Below are 23,141 nucleotides of genomic sequence, written 5' to 3'. Positions count from 1 at the left end.
AAACTTAAAAGTTCTTCATTCAATTTTCAGATGGAGTCAATAATTCAGGATGTGGTAGACAACTAAACAAAAATGGCTTTACTTTCTTACCCAGTTAATGAAAATTCAACCTTTTTTTCTAAATTCTACATCTGAGATGTCACATAATAAAAATTGCACAACCTCATAGATGTGATATTACATTGATGGGCAAAGCAATTTCTAAAAAAACATAGGTTGACCCTGACAGTTATGAAATAAGCTTTTGCTCGTTTTCATCACAAGGTAAAAGAAAACTGTCAAAGCTGTTAAAATCTCAAGCTTTTTCACACAAACTTAAAATTGATGTCCTTCTGCAACAAAACCAGTAAAAAATGTGCTCATATTGTCTGTTTATTCTTGGAATTAGGTTGTGTTTATGCTGTCTCATCCAACCAATAATGATAATGGTCTGGGGCTGTTTTTCAGGGTTTAGGTGAGGCCCCTTATCTCCAATGAAGGACAATCTTAATGCTCAAGCACACCAAGATACTTTGGACAATGCTATGCTTCAAACCTTGTGGCAACAGTTGCAAGGACTATAAAGACATGGTTTGATGAGTTCAGTGTGGGAGAACTTAACTGACCCACACAGAGCACTGACCTCAACTCAATCCAGCACATTTAGGATGAACTGGAATGGAGACTGTGAGTTAGGTCTCCTTGTCCAACATCAGTTCTGACCTCATAACTACTCTACAGAATAAATGGGGACAAATTCCCACAAAAACAGTCCAAAATCTTGTGAAAAGTCTTCCAATAAAGTCTTGAATACAATGTCATTACAGTCCATGTTGGTGTGATGCTCAGGTGGCAGATTACTTTTGTCCATATAGCATGTTTATTAATAAGAATTTTAAAACTATTTGAACCAAATTAGAGTATAAAAAAATAAAAGCGCTAAATAGCTTTAAACAGTGATCAGTTGTCCTTGTCAAATCACCCAAAGGCACTTGGAAAAAAATAGTTTTAGATCAGTTTCCACAAAAGTGTTGGCATCTTCAGTATCAGAGAAATGTATCATGTATGTGATGTTTCATTAATTCCATTAATGGTAAGAAATCAAATAAAAGACAGAAATTGAAACTATCTCAATAAACCAAGTAAAGTAATCAAAAGAAAATTGCTGCTCACATAATATGGTCCACCTAGATGTTTCTATTGATAAAATACTCTACTTACATACGATTTTTGCTTGAGTTGCACTGCATTTCAAACTACAGAAATGCATGAACACAAGGGGTTAATTCTCTTTGCAGTGAGAAAGGTCATCGTTAACTGGGCCTACATCCTCAGTTTGGAATCACTTCCTTGATTTACTTTTAGCCTGAGCAACAAGACACTGGAGGACAACACTGCAACATTACAGCCTTAAACTGTAAGTACTGTTGATGTGGTTAAATAAACCTAACTATAACCACATACTGTGTTGAAACATTCAGATTTATCGTTTATACGTTTATCAGCTTTGTATTGTGTCAAAATCAATCCTTTAAAAGTCTTAAACTTGACTTTTGGAAATTCTTACATTTTAGAAGAAACATTGGCTAAGACAGCTTTATTCAATCTTTATTTTTTCTAGCATTTGCTTGTAATCACTCTTTTTTACCTTATATTCTTTTTGCATATCTTATGGTACCTGTGCATAATGCATGGACTCGAGGAATTAAATGTGCCAAAAATAATCAAATCAGAAAAAAGTCCTAAACCAATTGACATTTCATTAACAGTGCATTAATTAGTCCTGTGTACTGAGAAAAACTGACTCACCTTACATTTTTGACAACTTGCTGTGCAAAAAGTAGTATTCATTTTTCTCAGTTCAGGTCTTAAAAGTCTTTTACCAGATTCATGAAAGTGTGTAGGAACTCTGTTTATAGCCAGTCCAATTTTCTGAGAATAAGTTACTGGCAATGATATCGGTGTTGCAATGTCTGTAAACTCCAAAACCGCTAAAACTCGGATACATTTGATCAATGACAAGTGGTGTATCGCTTTAAATCGTGAACATGCTAACTGGTGACCTTCGGCTTTCAGAAAGCATCTGTTGTGACTAAATGGTCCTGAATAATGCCGATGTCTTTATTCATTTGTTGCAATAAGGGCACAGTGTATCCTATGTCTTTAAAATAATAAGATAAATCGAAATAAAAACGGCACTCGCGAGAACCAGGTTAGGACACTTTACGTTGTCAACATCCGTTGTAACCACGACTACAACCGACGCATTCGTCTAAAAGTCGCCAGATAACATGGTCACTTTTTTAACCATAACACCGGTATGCCTGTTACAGTTGAAAAATAACTATCCTCACGCCATTTATTTTAGCATATAATCAAAATGTAACCGCTGTTTGGGTATTTCTATGACTTTTGCAAAATGCATACTGGGCTGGCAGCTAGCTAGCAGACCGATAGCAAGCTAACGAAAATGTGGACGTTCCAGAAACAGCCATCAACGCCACTGCGGTTTAACCTACCAAGAGGATCCTTTTGTTGTAAAAGTAGTGAAAATGGGTCTATTAAAAAGTAGATGAGTGAAGTTTACTTACACTCACACTTTTACAGTTTACCTTTACTGGCCACTGAACTGTCACACAGCATGTACCGAAATACTGAGAGAACAAGATGTGAAAGCGAAACAACCAGGCTGCAATGGCGGACTTCCCCAGTGAGTGAAGCTTGGATATAATAGTGTTTTTGCTGTATGATGGACTTACTGTTATTATAATTGAGAAGTGAATGTTGTGCACCTTCAGGCCAGTGTTTCTAAGGAAGTGGAGCAGGCCTATCGTTCACAACATTTTTTACCCTCAGTTTGTGGCAGCGGAAACACATTACCTAAATATAAGCTACCAGAGGTGGCACAAGTGCATGACTGTTGTATGCAGGTAAAAGAACAGTTACTCTAGTTAAATTGTACTTAACTAAAAGTACTGGTCCGTAAAGCTACTGAAGTAAGAGTTTAAAGTATCTCATTTAAACTTTAAGCACTGAGTAGCTAAGTTAAGTAAATTTACTTAAGTACTGTACTTAGGTACAGTTTTTGAGTATTTGTACTTTGCTTGAGTTTTATTTCTTGGGGAGACTTTAACTTTTACTCCCCTACATTCAACAGGCAAATATCTACTTTTTACTCCACTACATTTCCATAAACCATCTCATTACTTTTTCTCTGAAGTCAGCTGATGACTTTTTTCTCCACAGTCCGATTAAGGACATAATACACTCTGTTTGTGTGGTTTGTCTATGTGGAGTTGCCGTAGCTACCTGTATTACATCACGCATCTCCAGGGCAGAGCCAGATGCTAGAGCAAATGACACACAACTAGGGTGTTCCCTGCCTCTCGCCTGATGACTGCAGGGATAGTGCTCCAGCCCCCCACGCCCCCAACGAGATAATAGAAAATGGATAGGCTATATGGAAACCAAAGCACATCAGTATGAATATTATAATCATTAAAAGACAAAGGAAACGGACGTCTGCATTAATTAGCAATAATTAGGTTTCTCAAAAAACCCTTTAAATAAAAATATATAGTGTAGACAAATATCTTTATATGTTTTGTATATCAATCCAGGTGAGTGAATGAACCAAAAACCAAATTTGCATGTGTTATTTAGTGTTTTCTGATGAAATCATCCATCATTTTACTTTAATTTAGGCCCCAGATGGTCCTGAAGTGCTTCTTTACTGCTTAAGTACAGTTAAGACCAACGTGCAGGGTTCTTTTTCCTTTTACTTTTACACTAAATCTTGTCTAACAATGGTAGTTGAATTCTTGATTTTACATGTTTTCTGGCAGAAAGTCAAAAACATTTACAATTAAAAGTGTCAAGTATTTGTTGAGCTGCTAAATCATCTCTTTTTTCCAACGCTGCTTCAAGTGAATTGAAAAGGTTTAGAGGGGCTGGTACAAAATAAACCTCAATAACAGTGGCATCTAGTGGTGGTGACATTGTTCTGACAGCTCTGTAGCTGCACTGAGGATTTGAGCTACATGCTTTGAGCACTTTCTGGTTATTTGAGCGCACAAAAGCTAATTTTGACAGCCTGGACTTGATGTTGGGCTGTAACCTGAACTTTGACTACATTGTAAAGAGCTGCAGCGTACACACCAGACCATATCAGCACTGTATGCCATGAAATAAACTTTATTTTATTATTTACAGGGAAATAGAGGTACTTTATTTAACCCATCCAAGTAAACAGCCTCAGTGCAGCGGACCAACAAAAAGAATAGTCGTTACTTGCAAATCATTCACCTCATAAAGTGATTTATTTTTGAACTAGTGAAAAAAGGATAGTTACAATCAGTTGAATCTTCATGCTTACACTACCTAGTATCTTGTTCTGTGAGAATACAAGTCCAAAACTCCAAAGTATTTAATTGTACTCTGATTTCAGATCACAGAAAGGAAATCTCAGTGTTTCTGAAGCTAAAACGATTGAATGTTTGGAATTTTTGCTTCGAAGATGACTTTAACCTTTAATAGTTAGTTTCAATAGTTATCAGGTAGGTGCAGGTGCACAGCTCTTTGTAGTTTTAAGTGTCAGAAAAACATCTGCAATGACTAATATTTGTACAATGATATTTAATGATAGGTGTCTGCACGCCTACTTAGTGGTTCTGAATACCATCAAAGGTCACCCACTGTGCAACACTCATTGGATGATACATCGTACGTGTGCGCCTCATTGTTCATATAGTTGAGGCTCTGATTAAAAACATGCTCTTTTAGTCTAAAATGTGAAGCATTTAGAGTTGATTTAATCATTAAAAGCGAGCTTTAAGAAGCACCACAGAGAGACGGTGACTCATTTAGCTTCTAATAAGTCACACTGTGCTGGAGACTGCTGAAACCCCCCATAGATGTGTGGGTGTGTGATAAGGGTCCAATGAAAGGTATCAAAAAGCATCTCTGCTGTTTTGAAATGATTTGACTTGTTCGATGTTGTGCTATAATTAACACATTTTATGAAAGTCAAAAGCAAATTTGGAGGGAAAGCGCATGCTTCAAATCACCCTGTTTTCCACTACAAAAAAATGGATTCAGTTGACCTCTGGAAACAAGGAAGAGGTTAAATTCTTACTTGACATAAATATACTGTAATTTTTTTCTCTAAGGAGGTAATTTCAGTTTCCCCTTGACTTTTTTTTTGGCTAACTATTGCATATTCATAGCAGCAGAGTGGATGTGGTTGAAATAACCCTGCAGGCATGGTTTAAAAAAAAAAAAGTAACCACATCCTGAGTCACCCCTACTGATGATGACGCCTTTACAGATAGAAACCTGAAAATGTTCCCCTAGATGTTCTCACACAGACAGCAGAGCATCAGTGAGTCTGTAAGCTTGTTGACTGACTATTGGGACATTTTTGAAATTTGAAAAAGGTAAGATACTTTTAATTTTAAACAAGAACGGAAAAGGCTGAGAATGTTTTTGAAGTTGTTTAGCTGGTATAAAAATGGCTTAGTTTTTATACATTTACATGATTGCGATGAAGAGATTTAATAACTATATTTAATTTATGATACTGCTGCTTTCATGTTTCCACATTTGATACAAACTTTAAATTAAATTATTATTCATTATTTATTTTATAGTGCTTCAACCAGTGGCTGGTAACTGAGTCATCCCCATGGCTCTCAAAACTGGGTTCTTATTGTTCCTATTGGGCCTTGCTTTGTTTGTTTGCGGTGGTAAGTAAATCTAATTTGTGTTTTCTTCATGTTATGATGAGAATTTCTCACAGTGATTCCCAAATTTATTCTTCCTATAAAAATCTTTGTACTCTTTAAACTTGGAGAGTTTATCTAGGTAATCTTAGATTTGACTTAAAGAGTGTTTCTTAACCTGCGTTGAATTTTCTTATTTTAAACACACATCAAATTAAGTGTAAGACTCAAGTGAAAGCTTTAATGTTGAGAAAAGTGACTTCAAACTTGCTTAAATGACCAGTTTTCATTTCTGATGCAGGAACGGCTTTCTGCAATGTCACCTGCTGGACTAACTACAAAAACATGGTGAACTGCTCCTGCTCTGCTTCTTTACCTGTCCTTATTGAAGTCAGCTGCAGGTAAATATCATCTTAAGCATCATTTAATTCAGTGTATTCAGTTGTATTATAATGCTACAAAGTGTTGCATGGGAGCTAGCTGGTTATCTTCCACATTTTATTACAACATGGAGATAATAACCATTTCAACACTGTGCTCTTGGTTAATAGTATAAACAGTTCGAGTAATATTATTAACGTTATAATAAAACTAGAGTTTTCAGTTAGTTTTGCCTAGAGGCCAACTTTTGCACACTTAAAAAATGGTGGTGTTTTGGACCAGTTGCTCTGATATAATGGAGAGACTGTAGTGTGTGGACTTTTGACCCCCATAGTTTCCTCTACTGCATCTGTCTTGAAGCTTTACTTCTGGAAGTTTCCACCAGACTATTTCAGTGTCAGCACCCATCTGTGATGTCTTAGAATTGTATGTCATGTGAAATATATGTTCTGAGTTACCTCCTGGCTTTGTTGCATGCATTTTATTTATGCAAAGTAAGAGCATTTTCAAAAACACATTTTTCAAAAAGCATTTATGCTGTTAATTTGTTGGCTCCAGCTTCTCAAATGTGACAGTTGGATGCTTTTCTTGACGCTTTTATTTGATAAATAACAATAATAAATCAAATTTGCATAGGTTCCTGACTTTTAATGACATTAGCAACAGATGTGATAATAGAAGATAACAGAAGATGATACTGATCCAGACAGAAATTCTTGTGCTTGGTTGCTGCTGGCATTTCAGAACAAAAACAGACTAGCACCAAAGATCATATACAAGTATTAGTAAGAAATATATTAAACCTCAAGTTAATTATAACAGGTTTTGTGAAATTGAAGGAAAAAGTGCCTCAACAAGAATAAATAGTCTTAAGATAAATAAAAGGTGCCAGAAAGATTTGTACGACAGTAATTGTTTTATTAATCCTAGTATTGACCGTTGGAACCAAGAGCCTTGTCTACACATTATTGCTTAAAGTAAATGCCATTTTCTCCAGTGTTCAACGAGTGCTGAAATTGCCTGTTCAATTTATTTTCACAGAGACACTCATGATAGGAACTGAAGCTTTCAGACTTGCACTGCGTCACCTCTGCTCTAAAACAATCACTTTGAAACCACAACCTCTGTGCTGAGATGTCGATTGATGTCACAGATCACTATTGATTAAACCTCTCTGTTTGTCTGGGGTAGTGATGGTTTTGAATCTGAGGCCAGCAGCAGCTGTGAAGTTAGACCGCCTCAGTCCTGGTGCGCCATGTATCCTGAAGATTTTGATGAGGTTACCTATGTTGGAACGACATGTAACACAACCGCCACCCTACAAGATGGTGGCATTTCAATGAACAGCACCGAGTCATCTATCTGGGAACTGAGTCATGTTGGTGAGTTAAACTGATAGCAAATGTGTGAAGTGGCCTTTCAGTTTCCGTCATGTTTGCTAAACAGATAAGGCCATTGTGCAGAGATAACAAAGACATTTAAAGTCGGTCAAAGATCAAAGACTTTATATCCTTTGTGGTACTTTTAAAAGAATTACTGCCTGGTGGTTTGTGCCTCTGCGATGTATACAGTTACCGGAAGCTCGCCTCATTTTTATAATTAATTGCCACCAACAGTAATACAAGCCCAAAGTTGGGGCACTGTTTCAAATGTATATAATGATGGTTTTCAGTGATTCACAAATCTCATAAGCCCATATTTTATTCACAATAGAACATAAACAACACATCAGATGTTGGGAACATATTCTGTTGTAAAGCCTCAATATATTTTTCAGCATTGATAGTGCCTTTCCAGATGGGTAAGCTGCCCATGCCATAGGCACTAACACAACCTCATACCATAAGAGATGCAAGCTGTTTAACTGTGTGCTGATAACAAGCTGGATGACCCCTCTCCTCTTAAGTCCACAGGAAACAGCGTCTGTGGTCCCAAAAGGAATAAAAAATTTTGATTCATCTGACCACAGACACTGTTTTCCATATTGCCTCAGTTCATTTTAAATGAGCTTTGGGTCAGAGAAGATGGTAGCATTTCTGTTCACATATGACTTCTTATTTGCATGATTCAGCTTTAACTTGCATTTGTGGACAGCGCAGTAGAATTTGTTTGTGGCCCTTTTAAGACTTCCTCATTAGCATCATACTTAGACATCATACTCTTTAAGAGTCTGTTGTCTTGACTGTTGGAAGTGAGGCTTGACCTTCTGTTTTCAAATTGTCAGAGTTGATAATTGTACAAAGTTTGAAGAAAATCACTCAAAGAATGAAGTGTGATGTAGAAATTTTGAATTTACAATATAGGCCAGGAAGCATGCGTGCACAGACATTTATTTCAAGAGATTTAAGATGCTTTTCAAAAACTTAAGCTTGGTTTAAAGGGTTCATAAATTATTCAACCTTAAACCAATTTTATGTTTGTTTGACAATGTTCAACTTGCAAAAAAGGATGTATTTATTTACAACGTTTCGGTACTAGACCTTCATCAGGCAAACAGTGACTGTTTATACATCCTTTTTTGCAAGTTGGACAGTGTGCGGGTGTTACCTTTGAACTGTTTGCTGGATACCCTGCCCTCCGACGCACCTGTCCTGAGAAGTAGATGTGCGAAGTAACCTTTTTGATTGTTTGACAATGTTAAAAAAATAATTCTGGAACTTTCCCAGCTCACCTGAAATATACCTTTGTTGCAGACACTAACCCTCCTGTTTCCTCCTAATGATTTAAACAAAAGTTTAACTGCCACATTACATTGTCACAGTATTTCACTTTGTACTTTCCTTTCACAGTAAAAGCAGAGCCTCCTATTGATGTCCACGTGACTAACAGTGATGGATTCTACAACATCACCTGGGACCATGCCAACATAAAAGCCCGCCTCACATACAGAGTTCGTGTTAGAGAGAGTGAAGACACGTCAAAGGTAACAATTGAACAAAAACAAACACTCAAAATTGCATCTTCACATGACTCCCATTAAAAAAAAAACCTTTTTCTCTGTCATGACAGGTTCTGGCTCTTTCAGATTCAGTGAAAGGAAAGTACATTCTCATAGAGCACGGGAAGCTGCAGCCAGCTGTCAACTACACTGTAGATGTTGGGGCCAAAATAGGCACTGAGAATCATTACTGGGGTCCATGGAGCGAGTGGAGCTCCTCTGCTGAATGGAGGACTGCAGGGTGTCAAACAGGGATTGAAGGTAAAAGACTGCACTTTACAACTATAATATGATCATCACCTCCGCCAAGGAAGTTATGTGATCGGGTGGGTTTGTTAGTTTGTTAGTTTGATCGTTTGTTAGCAACATAATTCAAAAAGATGTGGACGGATTTTGATGAAATTTTCAGGAAATGTCAAAAATGGCATGAGGAAGAACTGATTAGATTTTGGGAGTGATCCACATCACTGTCTGGATTCAGCAATTTTTTTTAAAGATTCTGTACTATTGGGAGATAGGGCTAATGGCAGAGGTCTGCGCTGTTACCACTTTACACCAGGAGATGGCAGACATGAGTAACATCAATCCCAGCAGCATTTTGGGTGTGTTTCTAGTCAAAGTTTTGGAGTTTATAGAGTTTGAAAGATGCACGCCCAGTCGAGGAGACGAGTAGGAGCGTAACAGAGAGAAAGACAGTGAATTGTAGCAAGAATACTCACAATGCTGGGAGGAATAGAGGAATATTCACCCTCTGCCATGACTTCCAGTCGTCCAGTGAGACCATGGGTGAGACTGTAAGTGCATCTGTTGGCACCAGCAGGCAATGCTTCTACCATGACAGTCCACACATAGCAAAGTCAGTTCTTTGCCTCACCATGATTCCACCCTACCGGCGAGGGAGTAATGCCATGGTTGGGGCCACATTGGGATTGATCCAGGAATTTTTTAAAGAATTCTTCACTATTAGGAGATAGGTCTAATGGCAGAGGTCTGCTTTTCTAGTTTCTTTCTGCAAGTGCAGGTTTCTGTTCTGATTCATCATATATACAGGACAGCAGTTAGAGCAAGTGTGAACGCTGTTGTTATTTTTTGTCTCTTTTATAGAAATGAATAGAAACTGGCTGTATGCCCTCCTGTCCATCATTCTTGTCCTTGGAGCCGTGGTATATTCACAGAAAACGTAAGTATAGCAGCCAAAGAGTTATGAACTTTAAAACTTTTCTTAACCTCAGTAACTTTACCACATAACCTCAGAAGCCTGATTTCTCTTTTAAGTCTCTGCTATTCACTGTCCTGAATTTACAAGAATAAAATAAAATAAATTAGCTAAGTGAATGTTAATTAAGTCTTCAGGTCAGCAATATGTAGTTTTCCAGTAAGTGATTTGCATAGGCTCAATATAGACTTTACTGGCACCACCTCCCACATATACAGAAACCACTGCAGTGATGTACGTGCAGCAGCACATTGCAGTGAAATAGCTTACAGACGTAGGAAATCGTGCAGAGCATCAGTGTCTGTCACTGAGAGCGCCTCGCTCAAGGGCACACAGGAAAAACAAATATAGGCTTAGAAGATGAAGATGAACTTTGTATCCTCTGTTTATCTTAGAGTGCAAGATGAAACTTGTATGTAAGGAAGAAGTGATGGCTCAGTGCATGCATCAAGTAAGCTCTGTGCAATCAATATTTTAGGGAAAGCAGCTAATGTAGTCATTATATGCTTTGCAGATGCAATATTTTCATACAGTTTTTGTTTTACAAAGTGTGCAGAGCTAAAGCTAATTTTTTCTTTATGAAGATTTTTCAGTTATTTTTTGTTAAACCTAAATGTTCAGGGCTTTACACTGTAAAAACTCAAAATTTTTAAAGTATTTCTCTTACATAATCAAAACTATCTCATTGCTCCTACCATGTTATTTCAGTTTATAAAAGTCAAAATAAAGCCTGAACGGCTTGAATAATGGCATCAATGATTGGATAGCACATTACTTTTTGCTACGATTTGGTTGGCCAGATTCCATGTCTGCTATCTGGTAGATCCATCTTTCAAAACTTTGAGTTTTATGAAATAGATGACGTGTGTACAGCTTAGTTACTTCTCTATACTATCATCTCATAAGAAGTGAGGAAATATGATGCGTAAAATTAATAAAAAAATAGCGAGGTAGTGACAACCTTAATCCAAAATGCCAGTCTACAATTCACTAAATAATGCTGAAATGAATGGACATGACAAGGTGTGACTGAGGCTCCATTCAGTCAAGTATCCAATAAAGATTAGTTATGAAAAATGAAACTCAGGATGGCATTTAACTTTTTGAATTTTTTTTTTTTCAAGATTTTCTTGTTTTTTATTTTTGCCTTTATTGATAGAGGAGGACAGTGGATAGAATCGGAAACAGGGATGGGAGAGTGGGGGAAAGGAGCTGCAGGATGGATTTGAACGTGGGCCACCTATGTACATGGGGTGCTGCCTAACAACTAGGCTATCTGCGCCCAAACATTTTGAATTTAAATGAGAGGAAAATTGAGGCAGTCCTGTTTGTCCCTCCCAACTCCACCACCTCATTTTGTTAGGAACTTCACCCTCTCTCTTCTTATGTGAAACCCTCTGACAAAAATCTAGGTGTGACTTTAGAGTCTGCTTTTACATTTGATCTAGAATAAAAAAATTTGGTGAGAGGATGCTTCCATCAGTAATACTCTTTAGCCAAAGGGAAGCCAGTTTTGATGTGCCAGACACTGAAAAACTACCTAGGCTTTTTTATTTTATTAGTCGAATGACATGCAGTTATTTTCTAATGTTTCCCATCTTATGTATTTTTCAACAAACATAAGCAATAAATAACTATATTATAACCAGCACTATTAGATTAAACCTAGGCTCACACAAAAATATGCATGTATCAGTAAGAGTTACATATCTTTATTAATCTACTTTGATTAATTTACTGATTTGTTTAACTTAAAGCCTTGTATGGATCGTTATGACAATTAGGGCTGAACACTTTTGAAAAAAAAATAGCAGTTATTATTTTGACTTATATTTCAGATGCAATGCGCTTTTTTTGTATTGAAGGAAAATTTATGTAATTGTCATTTTAAATAAGAAAAACATATACAAAATAAGAAAGTCAGATTTTTTGGAAACTATTCTAAAAAAATTATGCTTCAATGTTTGCCTGATGAGTAGAGCATTTCTCCTGCAAAAAAAAAAAAAAAAAAAAAAAAAATGTCTGAAAATGTTTTTGACAGGCAGGTCTGGTCAAAGAGATATTAAAACTTGAAATTTGCAGTAGGACATTTTGTGATTTAATTGAAATTTAGATTGATTGTTTGCTACGAGGGGTTTAGCAGCACAATATGAACTTTCCTTATTGGCCGTAACAACATGAGAATATGGATCTGCAATTATGTTTTTGAGGTAAAGCCGGACCTTAATAATAAAGTAAAATACAACAGTTTTTTGGGATGTGATGTGCTACGGTGTAGTCAACAGAGGTGGAAAAAGTACAAGAGTATTGTACTCTTGTAGTAGCCACTGATTTCAAAATGTACTCAAAAAATACAAGTACCTAAAAAACTACTTAATTACAGGAATTTGAGTAATGTGATTTGTTACTTTCCACCTCTGATAACTACAGACGTGATTTAGTTGAACCTAAAGCAAGCCTGTAAACAACAGCGGGCTGTGAAGACATTCGTATGGGTGCAGACATAGAGGCAAACATTTCTTTATTAAAAGAAGACCAAAGAACAGCACTACGTGCTCTTGCACCTTTCCCGACAGGCTTCAACAATAGTTTGATTTACGAACTAGCTCCACTAATTGTAAACAATTACAACGGCTGCCTGTTGAGCTCACATTATGCAGTTTATTTCCTCTGACAGTGCAAGCCTCCTACGTCTGATGTTTTGTTGCTCTTATCGGCCTGTAATGAATGTAACAGACAGGAACAGCGTTCTTAGAAACATTGCATTCAAAGTCGCTCTCATTTTTGCTGTGCTAACAAGAAATAAAGGTGGAGCCCTCAAACGTTTCTAGGAACTATTAAAACGCCCTCTGGTTAAAAATAAGGTATGGTAAAAGTAAACTTTAATAACTTTATCATGTCTGTGGAGTACGATCAGCGAGATACTGCAGAGGCCATTGAAGTTTTTTCAAGTAACATCTTTGTACTTATTTATGTAAAGTCATACCTTACACATTATTGTAGCTTGACTCATTAAAGTGAACACTAGAGTCATTTTATGACACCACTGTTACTGGTTTTGAGTAAGAAAATTGTCACAGCCTTGCTTTTGCACGTCAGCTACCAAAATAAAACATGAAAGGCAGGCACAGAGGAATTAAAAATGAAATATTCTTTTTTCCTTTTCTGAACTTGTTTCAAATTTCTTTCAGATATCTGCAGAAGAAATTCCACCTGATAACATATGTCCCCACACCAGACGAGTTTTTCAGTCCTCTTTATCACAACTATGGAGGGAACTTTAAGGTAAGAAAAGTGAAAGTGTAACAGGTTCTGTGTGTAGTTTCCACATCGGTCCAGCAGGTGTTGCTAAGAGGGGACTTTCAACACATCTGCACCCATGTTGGTGGGACTTTCCCATGACTTCACATGTGCGGGTTCATGAGGGGGGTGACTCAGGGGCTTCAAGAGGTTTTTGGTTTCTGATCTGTCTAGCTTGCTGTGGGTAGATATTTTTGTGTGATGGAAAGACCTGTTCCACCCTGGTGGAAAATACCTCAGAAATCTAAATTTACATCAGTTATGTGTCATTGTGTCTGACTTGAAACTGCTTGTTTTTCACTTGTGAAGGGAACAAAAAGAGGCATATTTGGTGGCATTTTTTTTTCTTGCCATGATGACAGTATTTTGCCACAGCTTATTATGTGTTCTTCTCATGTTGATTGTGTCTCTGTTTCTTGGGGCCGTTGTGAAAAACCAACTCAATTGTCAAAGTAACGTTAGAGCTGTTGGTTTAATTAACTCAACGCTCAGGAAGAGAGAGGCTTTTTCTGTCCAAAAATCAGGGCATAGCTCCCAACAGAAACACATCTGAAATAGGGTGGTCATCATACCAGAATGTTAAACACTAGTCATAAAAATACAACACCAGGAAAAATCAACGGTTGTAAAAATACCAGTTTGACTGGATATTTCTTGTACATTGCCAGTGAATTTGTGCAGTTTGGACAATTTGCAGGACTTTACTTCTGTTTTTTTTATGGGATTAGGCCTCTTTTAAGCTCAGTTTCTTGGGAGTGGATGTGGTTTTTATCAAACTTTGGCCCTTTGCTACACTATTTTTCATGAAAATAACAATGAACATATTTTTTATCAAGCTTAAGTGTGCTGCAGCCCAATTTTTGAGACCCGATTTTTTTCTGGGGGCCATCAGAAAACTCTTGTACCATAACATAAGACTCAAATATTGATCTCTTTTTAACCTTTTTTTTTCATAAACAGGGCGTTACAATGCCAACGCTTGGCTTTTGGATACATTCAGTGTTTTTGGAGTCACAAAGTACAATTCATGAGCCGCTGACATTAATAATCTTTTTATAAGGCATCCACAAAGTCACTCCAGAGTATTTTTCTGTTACCTTTGTTTCTGTAGCATCAGTGTCTTCAAAAAGAAATTCTAAAACTGGAAAAGTTGTTATATAGCATGTTTAATGAAGAGTCACCAGTTAATCCAGTGCCAGTTAAACCATGACACCTGTTGTATCCATCATACAAAATACGCGATAAAAAGGTTAAACCTGTGTTAAAACTTCTAGCAGTTTTGTTACTTCTGGAACTTAAAATCAAAACATTTAACTAAGTGTTTTATGATCATTTAAAATGTGATTTATTATCATTATTTTAAATAATGATCATTTCTTTGGTCTTCATTTACTTTAAATGACTTTTTGTGGCCCACCTGTAGTAGCTCTAGGGCCCACCAGAGGGCCCCAGACCACACTTTGGGAAGCACTGCTCTAGAACGTCTCAAAATATAGCAAGGTAGTGACATTTGACATTTTGATATTCTTCATTTAAAATGTCAGCCTAAAATTAACTATATAAATACTGATAAAGAAGTATTGCAAGGCATTACTGAGCCACTCGGCTCAACTGTCCAATAAAAATTGGTTGCACTGTAATGAAACCCAGGAAATAAAATCAGCCTCTGGGTTTAGGCAGAAAAAACAACAACAAAACATTAATAACAACAGTAAGAAAAAAAATCTTTTCATGAGCTTTTCACCAATAGATTTGAGTCTGACTAAAGGTCTCATGTCCCCTCCCAAGTTACCATATTACATTACTTATGATTGCTCTTACTTTGTTTTTTAAATATAATATCTATTTAGAAACCAACTGCCATTTTGACAGTATTACTAGGTTATTAATATTCCCCCAAAATACTTCAGTATATATTTTGTGTGTGGCCCATTGGACAGAGTTACATCCCAACTAAAAACACAAAAGAGGAAGAACAACTTATTTAAGGTTGTATGCATTTACACATGTTGGTCAGCAGAGTGCGCCACTGCAACAACTAACATGAACATGCAGTTCTTTTAAAGGGGAAGTGCTTCGGAGACAATGACATAGCAAAATGCTTCCTTTTATACCAAAAATTTATTTGACAAACTATGCAGAACTTGGGTAATAAAGAACATCTGATGCTTTCATGGATTAGATATGAAATGGGGGTGAGTTTTAGGGGGCAAGGAAGGTGTGTTTACAAGCATTTAAACTCAAAATGGTTCTTCCACCATGTGAGTGCAAAACAAAGTGTTACCTCTGCTACAGAGTTGAATCATCTGAATGAAATCTTGGAAGAAAATCAGACATGTTTATGTTTGCTATTATTAATTTTATCACCACTCTATGTGCATCCATGTGCTAGGTAGAAGACATAAAGATGTAATACGCAACTACTGATAACACTAACAGAACAAGCCTGGTCGAGGTAGGGAGAGAAAAATTTCACCGACCAGAAAGTAAACTAGTGAGAGATGTGTCTAAATACTCCTGAACAACTGCCAAGACACTACTGAAGGACTTAGACAAGTCTGGAATTGTAGTCTGAAAGAAGACAGTCACTAGAGCCCTGCACAGGAATGGCCCAGTGACACCTGGGATAGGTTCCACCCCCCATGGGACCCCGAATGGGATAAGGGCTATAAAAAAATGGATGGATGGAAAAGCTCTGTTAAAAATTCAGTGCTCTCTTTAACACTACTTGGGAAATCCTTAAAAAATTAAATTTTCATAGGGGGCTAATAATTTTGACCTTGTCTATACTGTGAGGATCTATGGTCCATAAAGCTCTTACAAAATAGACGTTTCTGCTGAGCCAGCAGTTCCAAAATTAAACATTTCCATCTGCCATTTGACATTTTCTTTATGTAGATGACTACATGTCTCCATTATTAAATAACACAACCACCCACAACACTCCATAAGCACATGTATATCTCATTTACCATCAGCTCCTACTAGAATACTAGTTTCATATTTGCATTCTTCTACATACTATTTGATGGTTGTTTTCCCAAACCTGATTCAAAGTTCTTTATTATCCATGAATGAATATAAAACCACACATGTCGAAATGATTATGTAAAACTAGTGTGATGCTCTCGTCCTTGTAATTGATTTTTTTTCTAGTCTTGTAATCTAGATTTCCGCTGTCAACCTGCCAGGTTTACTTCTTGCTTTAGACGTCCTTGTTCTAGTTTGACTTTGCTATCTCTGTCTTGTGGTGCAGAAGGCTCCATTCAGCAATGTTGTTTAGCTCTGCACCACAGGATGTGGTGTCCTTTACAAGTCAAAAAGCGTAATATGCTTATCTGGTCATCACCTTGCTTAATGGAGGGAAATGGTAGCTGCAAAATTTTCCATTTCGTTATATATTTCTAGATTTTTTAGGAGACAAACATTGAAAACACATCAAAACTAAAATCACAATTGTGTGTGTTTTTTCTGCAGACTTCTTTTCTCATGGATTTAACTTGTCATCTTTTGTTGCCAATGAAAACCTTTCCTGTACGTCAGTCATTTTTAGTACTGATCCCTTTGTATTCATTGTTCAAATCTATTTAGCCCTTCACAAAGTGACTCATTGTTCAGAAACTTCCTGATAAACAGCATTATAAAATCCCCAAATAAGATAAACATTTATGTACATGCCAAGCTGTGCTTCTTCTTACATATCTACTGATCGAAAGATTAGATACCCTCCTCTGATACAGTGTACTCTCACATAGGTATAGAACTAAAAACTTTGGTCAGTCTCACTTTCAGAAGGTTTGATGAAGATCAAACTCTCTTGTCTGTGCAGCGTGATTAGCCATGTAGATTGAAACATGGCGACTCTGGTAACAAAGGCTTGATAAATCACTCTTCCTGCATATTCTCAAGTCAACAATTAACCAGCTATTGCACCAGCTGTGAGGAGCATGCTTTAACCTAATTTAGACTGAAGACCACCTAAAAAGTTCTTCTAAAACCAAAAGATTGTTTGAAGCAAACTCTTAAAACAGAAGTATTTCCTGAAAAGACTGAGCCTTCTTCATTTCTCAGCCTTGGTAGTAGAAAGACATTGATTAAACTATTGGCTTTTACTGTAAATGACTGCATTGTCCAAAAGTATAGGTAACATTTCAGCCAGGAACACCTGTCATAATTGAACCATTTATTACAAAATGGATCTACAGTGTTACTTGGCAGTGAAGGCTCTGCTTAAAAGTTGCTCCTTGGGTTAGTCAAGCAGCATGCTTTGACTTTCCCGGGAATGCATGGCTAGAAAACCCCAGATGGATATATACATTTATGACAATGCATAATACAATGAAAATGAGTGCAGAAGCGTTGTATCTATTCATAGTAGTGTGAAACTGAATGTGAGGGTGTAACAACAGCTTTAGGCTAAAATGAGGCAGCTGGGGTGGTGGAGGTGAAGTTTTGCCAGTGTGGTGTTTTTGGTATCAATGAAGCATGGCTTAATGGCGAGGATGTCATTTTAAATGGAGCACTGTGTTGGGAAAATGAGCCATGATTGTGAGGCTGTGAGAGCTGGGAGGTGATAATTGAAATCAGCTGATGTTATGTCTGAATTTGACTTATTATGAGGTGATCGTGGTTCCTTATAATGTCAAAGTATAATTTAGAATTTTACTGTTGATCTACAGTTTTTGTCACACTTTTTTCATTGCTAATTTTGGTGTAAGACTTCCACTTTTCTCTCATGTGTGAAAATAGATCATAGTTTGTCTAACGGATGGTTAAAACTGTTAAAAGATTACCTATCTCTACTGGTAGTTTTTTTTTTTCTTTTCTTTTTGTAGAGCAACTTTTCACTGCATTTAATGCTTTAAATTTCTCTGTTTTAGGAATGGGTGAAACCTGTCTTCAGTGAGTGTGATTACATAAAAATCAACGCTCATGCTCAGGAGAAAAGTGAGAAGCAGCCTGATGTCCTTCAGTGGAAGAACGAGAAACAAGGCAACAATGAGGACAGTGAGGCAACTCAAGCTGCAGTCTCCCTCCACATGCTGCTGCCTCACAGCAAGTCACTGCCGTCCCAGGACAGTGGCATCTCAGAGGGACCCGATGACTCCAGTGGACACATCTCCATCCACACTGTAATGCTGTCCGGAGAGGACGAGTTTGAGGAGGAAGTTGGGCGCTCTGTCGGCATGCTCAGAGGATACCAAGATGGAGGAAGCTTTGGTTCATTTGGAGACAACAACGGAGAACACGCCGGCTACAATTTTGGAGAAGCACAGCCGTTAAGGCTGGATAGGATAAGTGGGATGTTACCACAGCATGAAATCCAAATATTCAATGAGGTATCAGAAAGAAATGACAACTTTGATCAGCATAATGACATTAATGAACCAGAGAGGGTATCACTTAACTCATTTGGTTCACATGGGCTATCAGAGGATGGCTACCCTCACGTTGATCTGGACACTATTGACAGTGGGTTTGGAGAGTGCAGCAGCCCTGGGGCCTCAGACTCAAACATGAGGGAGCAGATGGATTTATTTCAGGAGCACAAAAGCTCAAATTCGAACTATGTGAAACAGTGGATGATTTGCAGTACAATTCAGGAAGATTCAAGCAATCCAGAAATTGAACCTAATGAAACACAGTGAATAATGTGGCTGATGAACTGAAGAAATCAGAAGTGATTTGGGATGAATATTTAAAAACAGACATTATTTTTAACATTCTAAATGTTTGAAAGAAAGTTGGATGTATCTGTCATTCCTTTTCCTGTAAATAATGTAATATTTCAAGAATGCTTAGGTTTACACTTTTCTTTATATTTATGTTTATAGTAAGATTTGTTTTCTTTGTTCAGATTGGACTATGCACACCAAATCATGTTTTAATGCTGTCACTGTGTTCTTACTACACCAGAGGCAAGCAAGCTTCAATGACAAAATAAACTTGATTACATTGATTCCTTTTATACTGTCATTACAGCATACAGGCAATGCAGCGTGAAGCTGCACATTTTTCTCCCATTATTCCTCAAGATGGTTGAGGAAGAAGGAAAGAGGGAGATGTCAAGGAATCCGGAGTGTCCGCCAGGAATATTTCCTTTATTTTCTATTACTTTCTTACTCACAGAGGTTGTTAGCTTGCTTTACAAAGTGGAAATAGTGGTGCATTGATTATATTCAAATCTACGATTGAATTGCTATGCTCTGACTTGTTTTAACCTGGAAGCAAAACTATTTTGCTCAAAACTGTCAAAGGCACTTCCATTCAAAGACACTTCTGTTTGTCCACATCAAAATAAAAGTGGCAGATGTCATGCTATTTACAAAAGAAGCCTGTCATTCGCAGGGCAGTGAATTCAGTTTTTAACAGATGTAGTGAGGACAGCAACCATGCGAAGCTATGTCTGACCCTTGCATGCTGTTATGACCTGGTATTTGGTTAAATCATCTATGATGAACGAGCCCTCTTAAAGATGCAGTGTGTGGTATTTAGCCTGAGGGCATTTAGCAGAACAATCCTGGTAAAAGATGAAACAGAATATGTATAAGTAGGTCTATCTTAATTAGTGTTTAGTCATCTAATAGAAACAAACTGTTTCCTTAATTAACTCAGAATAAGCCTTTTATTCATACATAGGGATGGTCCCCCCATGGAAGCCGCCATCTTGGATTTTTGCATGTTTCTTTGGCACCACAGAAGGAACCAAATAACAGATACACATACATAAATTTTCTAAATTTCACCGGTTGCCACAGTTATTACAAGAGAAATTAGCATCACATTCTAGAATTGACTGTTAGATGTTGATATTCCCGATTTTACACACTGCACCTTTAAATAGCGTTGTTACGAAGCAGAACTTTACACGTAAGTGGGTCACACACTACACAATCATCCTGCCGATGGTCAGCCTGAATTCCCTCTTCCAACCAAAGTCAGAAAAGGCCAGATTATCGGATGGTTTTTAGGATTATCTTGCCAGATTATCCTGTGGTGTATTACAAGTGAATTTTCCCCCTAGCATATTAAACGTGTTTAATATTTACGACCAAAAATCCTTTGTGTGGTGAGCACCGAGGTCAGCGGAGCAGGTGTAAGCATTTAATGGAGCAATAGCCAATCAGGAAGCAAGCTGGCTGAAGGAGGAAGAAAAACAAAACACAGCCATGGCAACGATAGTAAATGTGAAGCACAAAATCCGATGGACGACAGAAATGGAAAAGCAACTTGTTGATTTGTGGCAACAAACTGACGGAAAGGGGAGTTGGACTGAAAAGGCAACTTCAATGGACTTAGCATGTAGCTAACAGCTAACCGCAGTAGCTTATTCACTCTAAAGTCCCATTTTAACAGTTTAGAATCTGTTAGTATGTGGTGTGCTGAGTTGATCCTCTCAGTCTACACCACACACTATACAAATAAAACCGTGAAATCTGGGATATTTGTCACTATGTGTGGAGTCTCTTTTGCACGAGGAATCACTGTACCAGCTTTTTAAAAATTCACAACTGTGTTACAGCAATCCTTATAAATCATACATTGCTCCAAAAACACATATTATAATTTGCAAATGTATTTATTTTACTTTGTAAACCAGGCAATATTGGGCTGTTTCCTGGTTTGCTTTCTGTTTTGCATGTTTGTTTGTTTTGCATGTTTGTTTGTCTTTTTTGTCTCATGTTTAATACCTCACCGGCGTACCAACTATCACTGATAGTTCTAAATAACACTAGATGGAACTAAATATTGATCGACTGATTGAAATTCATATTTTGAACATCTAAGTAAAGTATTAGCTGCTGCTGCATTAACATTAGTAAAAGAAAGCATAGCTATAATAAGTGAGGGAAATCTAGAATTGTAAATCTGGTACTTTTTCTTTTTTCTAGTCGATGAACTGAACACAAACCAAACCGTGACCCCAAAACCAAGGCACGAACCAAACCGGGACCTCTGTGAACCGTTACACTACTCTTAACACATCATTCACCACAGGAAAATCTGTCAAACTGATCTTTAGAACCACCCAATAATCGAGCCTTTTCTGACTTTAGTAGGAATGGTGGAATCTGGACGGAAATATGCAGTATTATGTAGTGTGTGCCAGGCTTTACTCAGTGGCACCTCTTCAGCTACTTGATTCCAGACTTAATCCAACCAGGACTTAACCTGGTGACCCTCGGATTCCCAAACCTTTACTAATATAATTCTATAATTTAACAACAACTGGGAACAAAAAGTATCCAAATTATTGTTAACTTTGACAACTTTTCTTTCAAGGCTGAAAAGGACAATAGACTTTAAGTTTACATCAAAACAAACCTTTCAGGTTTTTATTATTCAATTATTATTATTATTATTTTATTCAATTTTCAATGAATCATCTGAATTATAATTGAATGCATAAAGGTCTGTTTTACTTTTATCTGTTCACACACTGTGATGGCCTATGTTTAATTTCTCTTACACTTCAGAATGCACAGGCTGCAGTATGGGATCACAATGCCGACTTGCAATGGAGAATATTTTCTTGTCTCTGTATAACTGCTTCATATTGTCACACTTGTGCATGCTTTGCTGCATCTTGCAAGTATTCTACCCTATCAAGATGTCTGATAATGTCTGTTCTCCTTGCACGTGCATATTTCAGAAACCACTGTAACCAGCTGTCCTGATTGTTTTGTTTCTCAGTAAAAAAGAACACACTTGGTAAAAACCTTTATCTGTTCACTCAAGAAGAATGTAACATCTCTGGGCTAGCTTTCAATTATCAGATGAAGTGGAGAAACATGGCAGGCAAGCTGTTCTTTCACCTCTCAGCATTTCTTTTACTCTGCAAAAAAACACATGTTGAAGTTTCTGACTTTGCAGCTGTGGAGATGCAGTATGAACTCAGTTCAACTGGTTTAAACTAGACTGTTAACACCCATATATACAGATGCATTTAAAAAGTCAGAATATCATAAGAAGCAACTTTTCCTGTGATTTTATTCATAAAGTGAACCTTCCATATAGAACAGATTCATCTCATATAAAGTGAAATATTTCAAGATGTTTATTTGTTTTAATGGTCAGCAAACTAGTTTCTGGTCGTCAGTTTCTCCTGATGGTTGACAGCGCTGACTCTGGACTTGATAGGACAAAAGATGACAGCAAAAGATGACCTGGCCCAAACCATCACTGACTGTGGAAACTGAAAACACTGGACTTCAAGCACCTTGGAGTCTGTGACTTTCTGATGTTCTCCAAGACTCGGGGACCTTGTTTCCAAATGAAATTCAAAATTAACTTAAATTTAAAAACAGAACTTTTCTACCACTGAGGGATGATCTAGCTCTCTCAGCAGCCCAGGCGAGAAACTGATGATGTTGTCAGTGGTTCAGAAGCAGCTCCACACAAGGAACATGATACAGGGTCCACATTCAGGCAGGTCCAATTCCTGGACCCATCTGAATGTGGTGACTCTTGGTCCACTGACTCCAGCCATAGTCAGCTCTTTGTGATGCTCTCCTTAGTGCTTGAATCTGCTTTGTTTGTCAATCCTCAGAAGGCTGAGCTCATCCCTGTTTTCTTACTACACTTCTTCCTTCCAGTCAGCGTTCCA

At 37.3% G+C, this 23,141-nt stretch overlaps 1 protein-coding gene across 2 annotated transcripts; it reads left to right on the top strand.

Annotated features, from left to right (window-relative positions):
* The first annotated feature begins 1,334 nt into the window (after positions 1–1,334).
* il21r.1 (interleukin 21 receptor, tandem duplicate 1) lies at positions 1,335–19,599 on the top strand. 2 transcript variants are annotated; one of them, XM_041793929.1, is made up of 9 exons: positions 1,335–1,396; positions 5,628–5,723; positions 6,001–6,100; positions 7,272–7,462; positions 8,870–9,003; positions 9,090–9,279; positions 10,123–10,198; positions 13,426–13,519; positions 18,415–19,599. In XM_041793929.1, the coding sequence occupies exons 2-9, from the start codon at positions 5,663–5,665 to the stop codon at positions 19,180–19,182; spliced, it is 1,614 nt and encodes a 537-aa protein (XP_041649863.1). In that variant the 5' UTR covers positions 1,335–1,396; positions 5,628–5,662; the 3' UTR covers positions 19,183–19,599. The 2 variants fall into 2 exon arrangements, with proteins under 2 accessions (XP_041649863.1, XP_041649862.1); XM_041793928.1 differs by lacking the exon at positions 1,335–1,396 and adding an exon at positions 5,354–5,414.
* The last annotated feature ends 3,542 nt before the right edge of the window (positions 19,600–23,141 follow it).

This window comes from Cheilinus undulatus, linkage group 8 (genome assembly GCF_018320785.1).
Source record: "Cheilinus undulatus linkage group 8, ASM1832078v1, whole genome shotgun sequence".
NCBI classification, from domain to species: Eukaryota; Metazoa; Chordata; class Actinopteri; order Labriformes; family Labridae; genus Cheilinus; species Cheilinus undulatus.
This window is presented reverse-complemented; position numbering and strand designations above follow the sequence as displayed.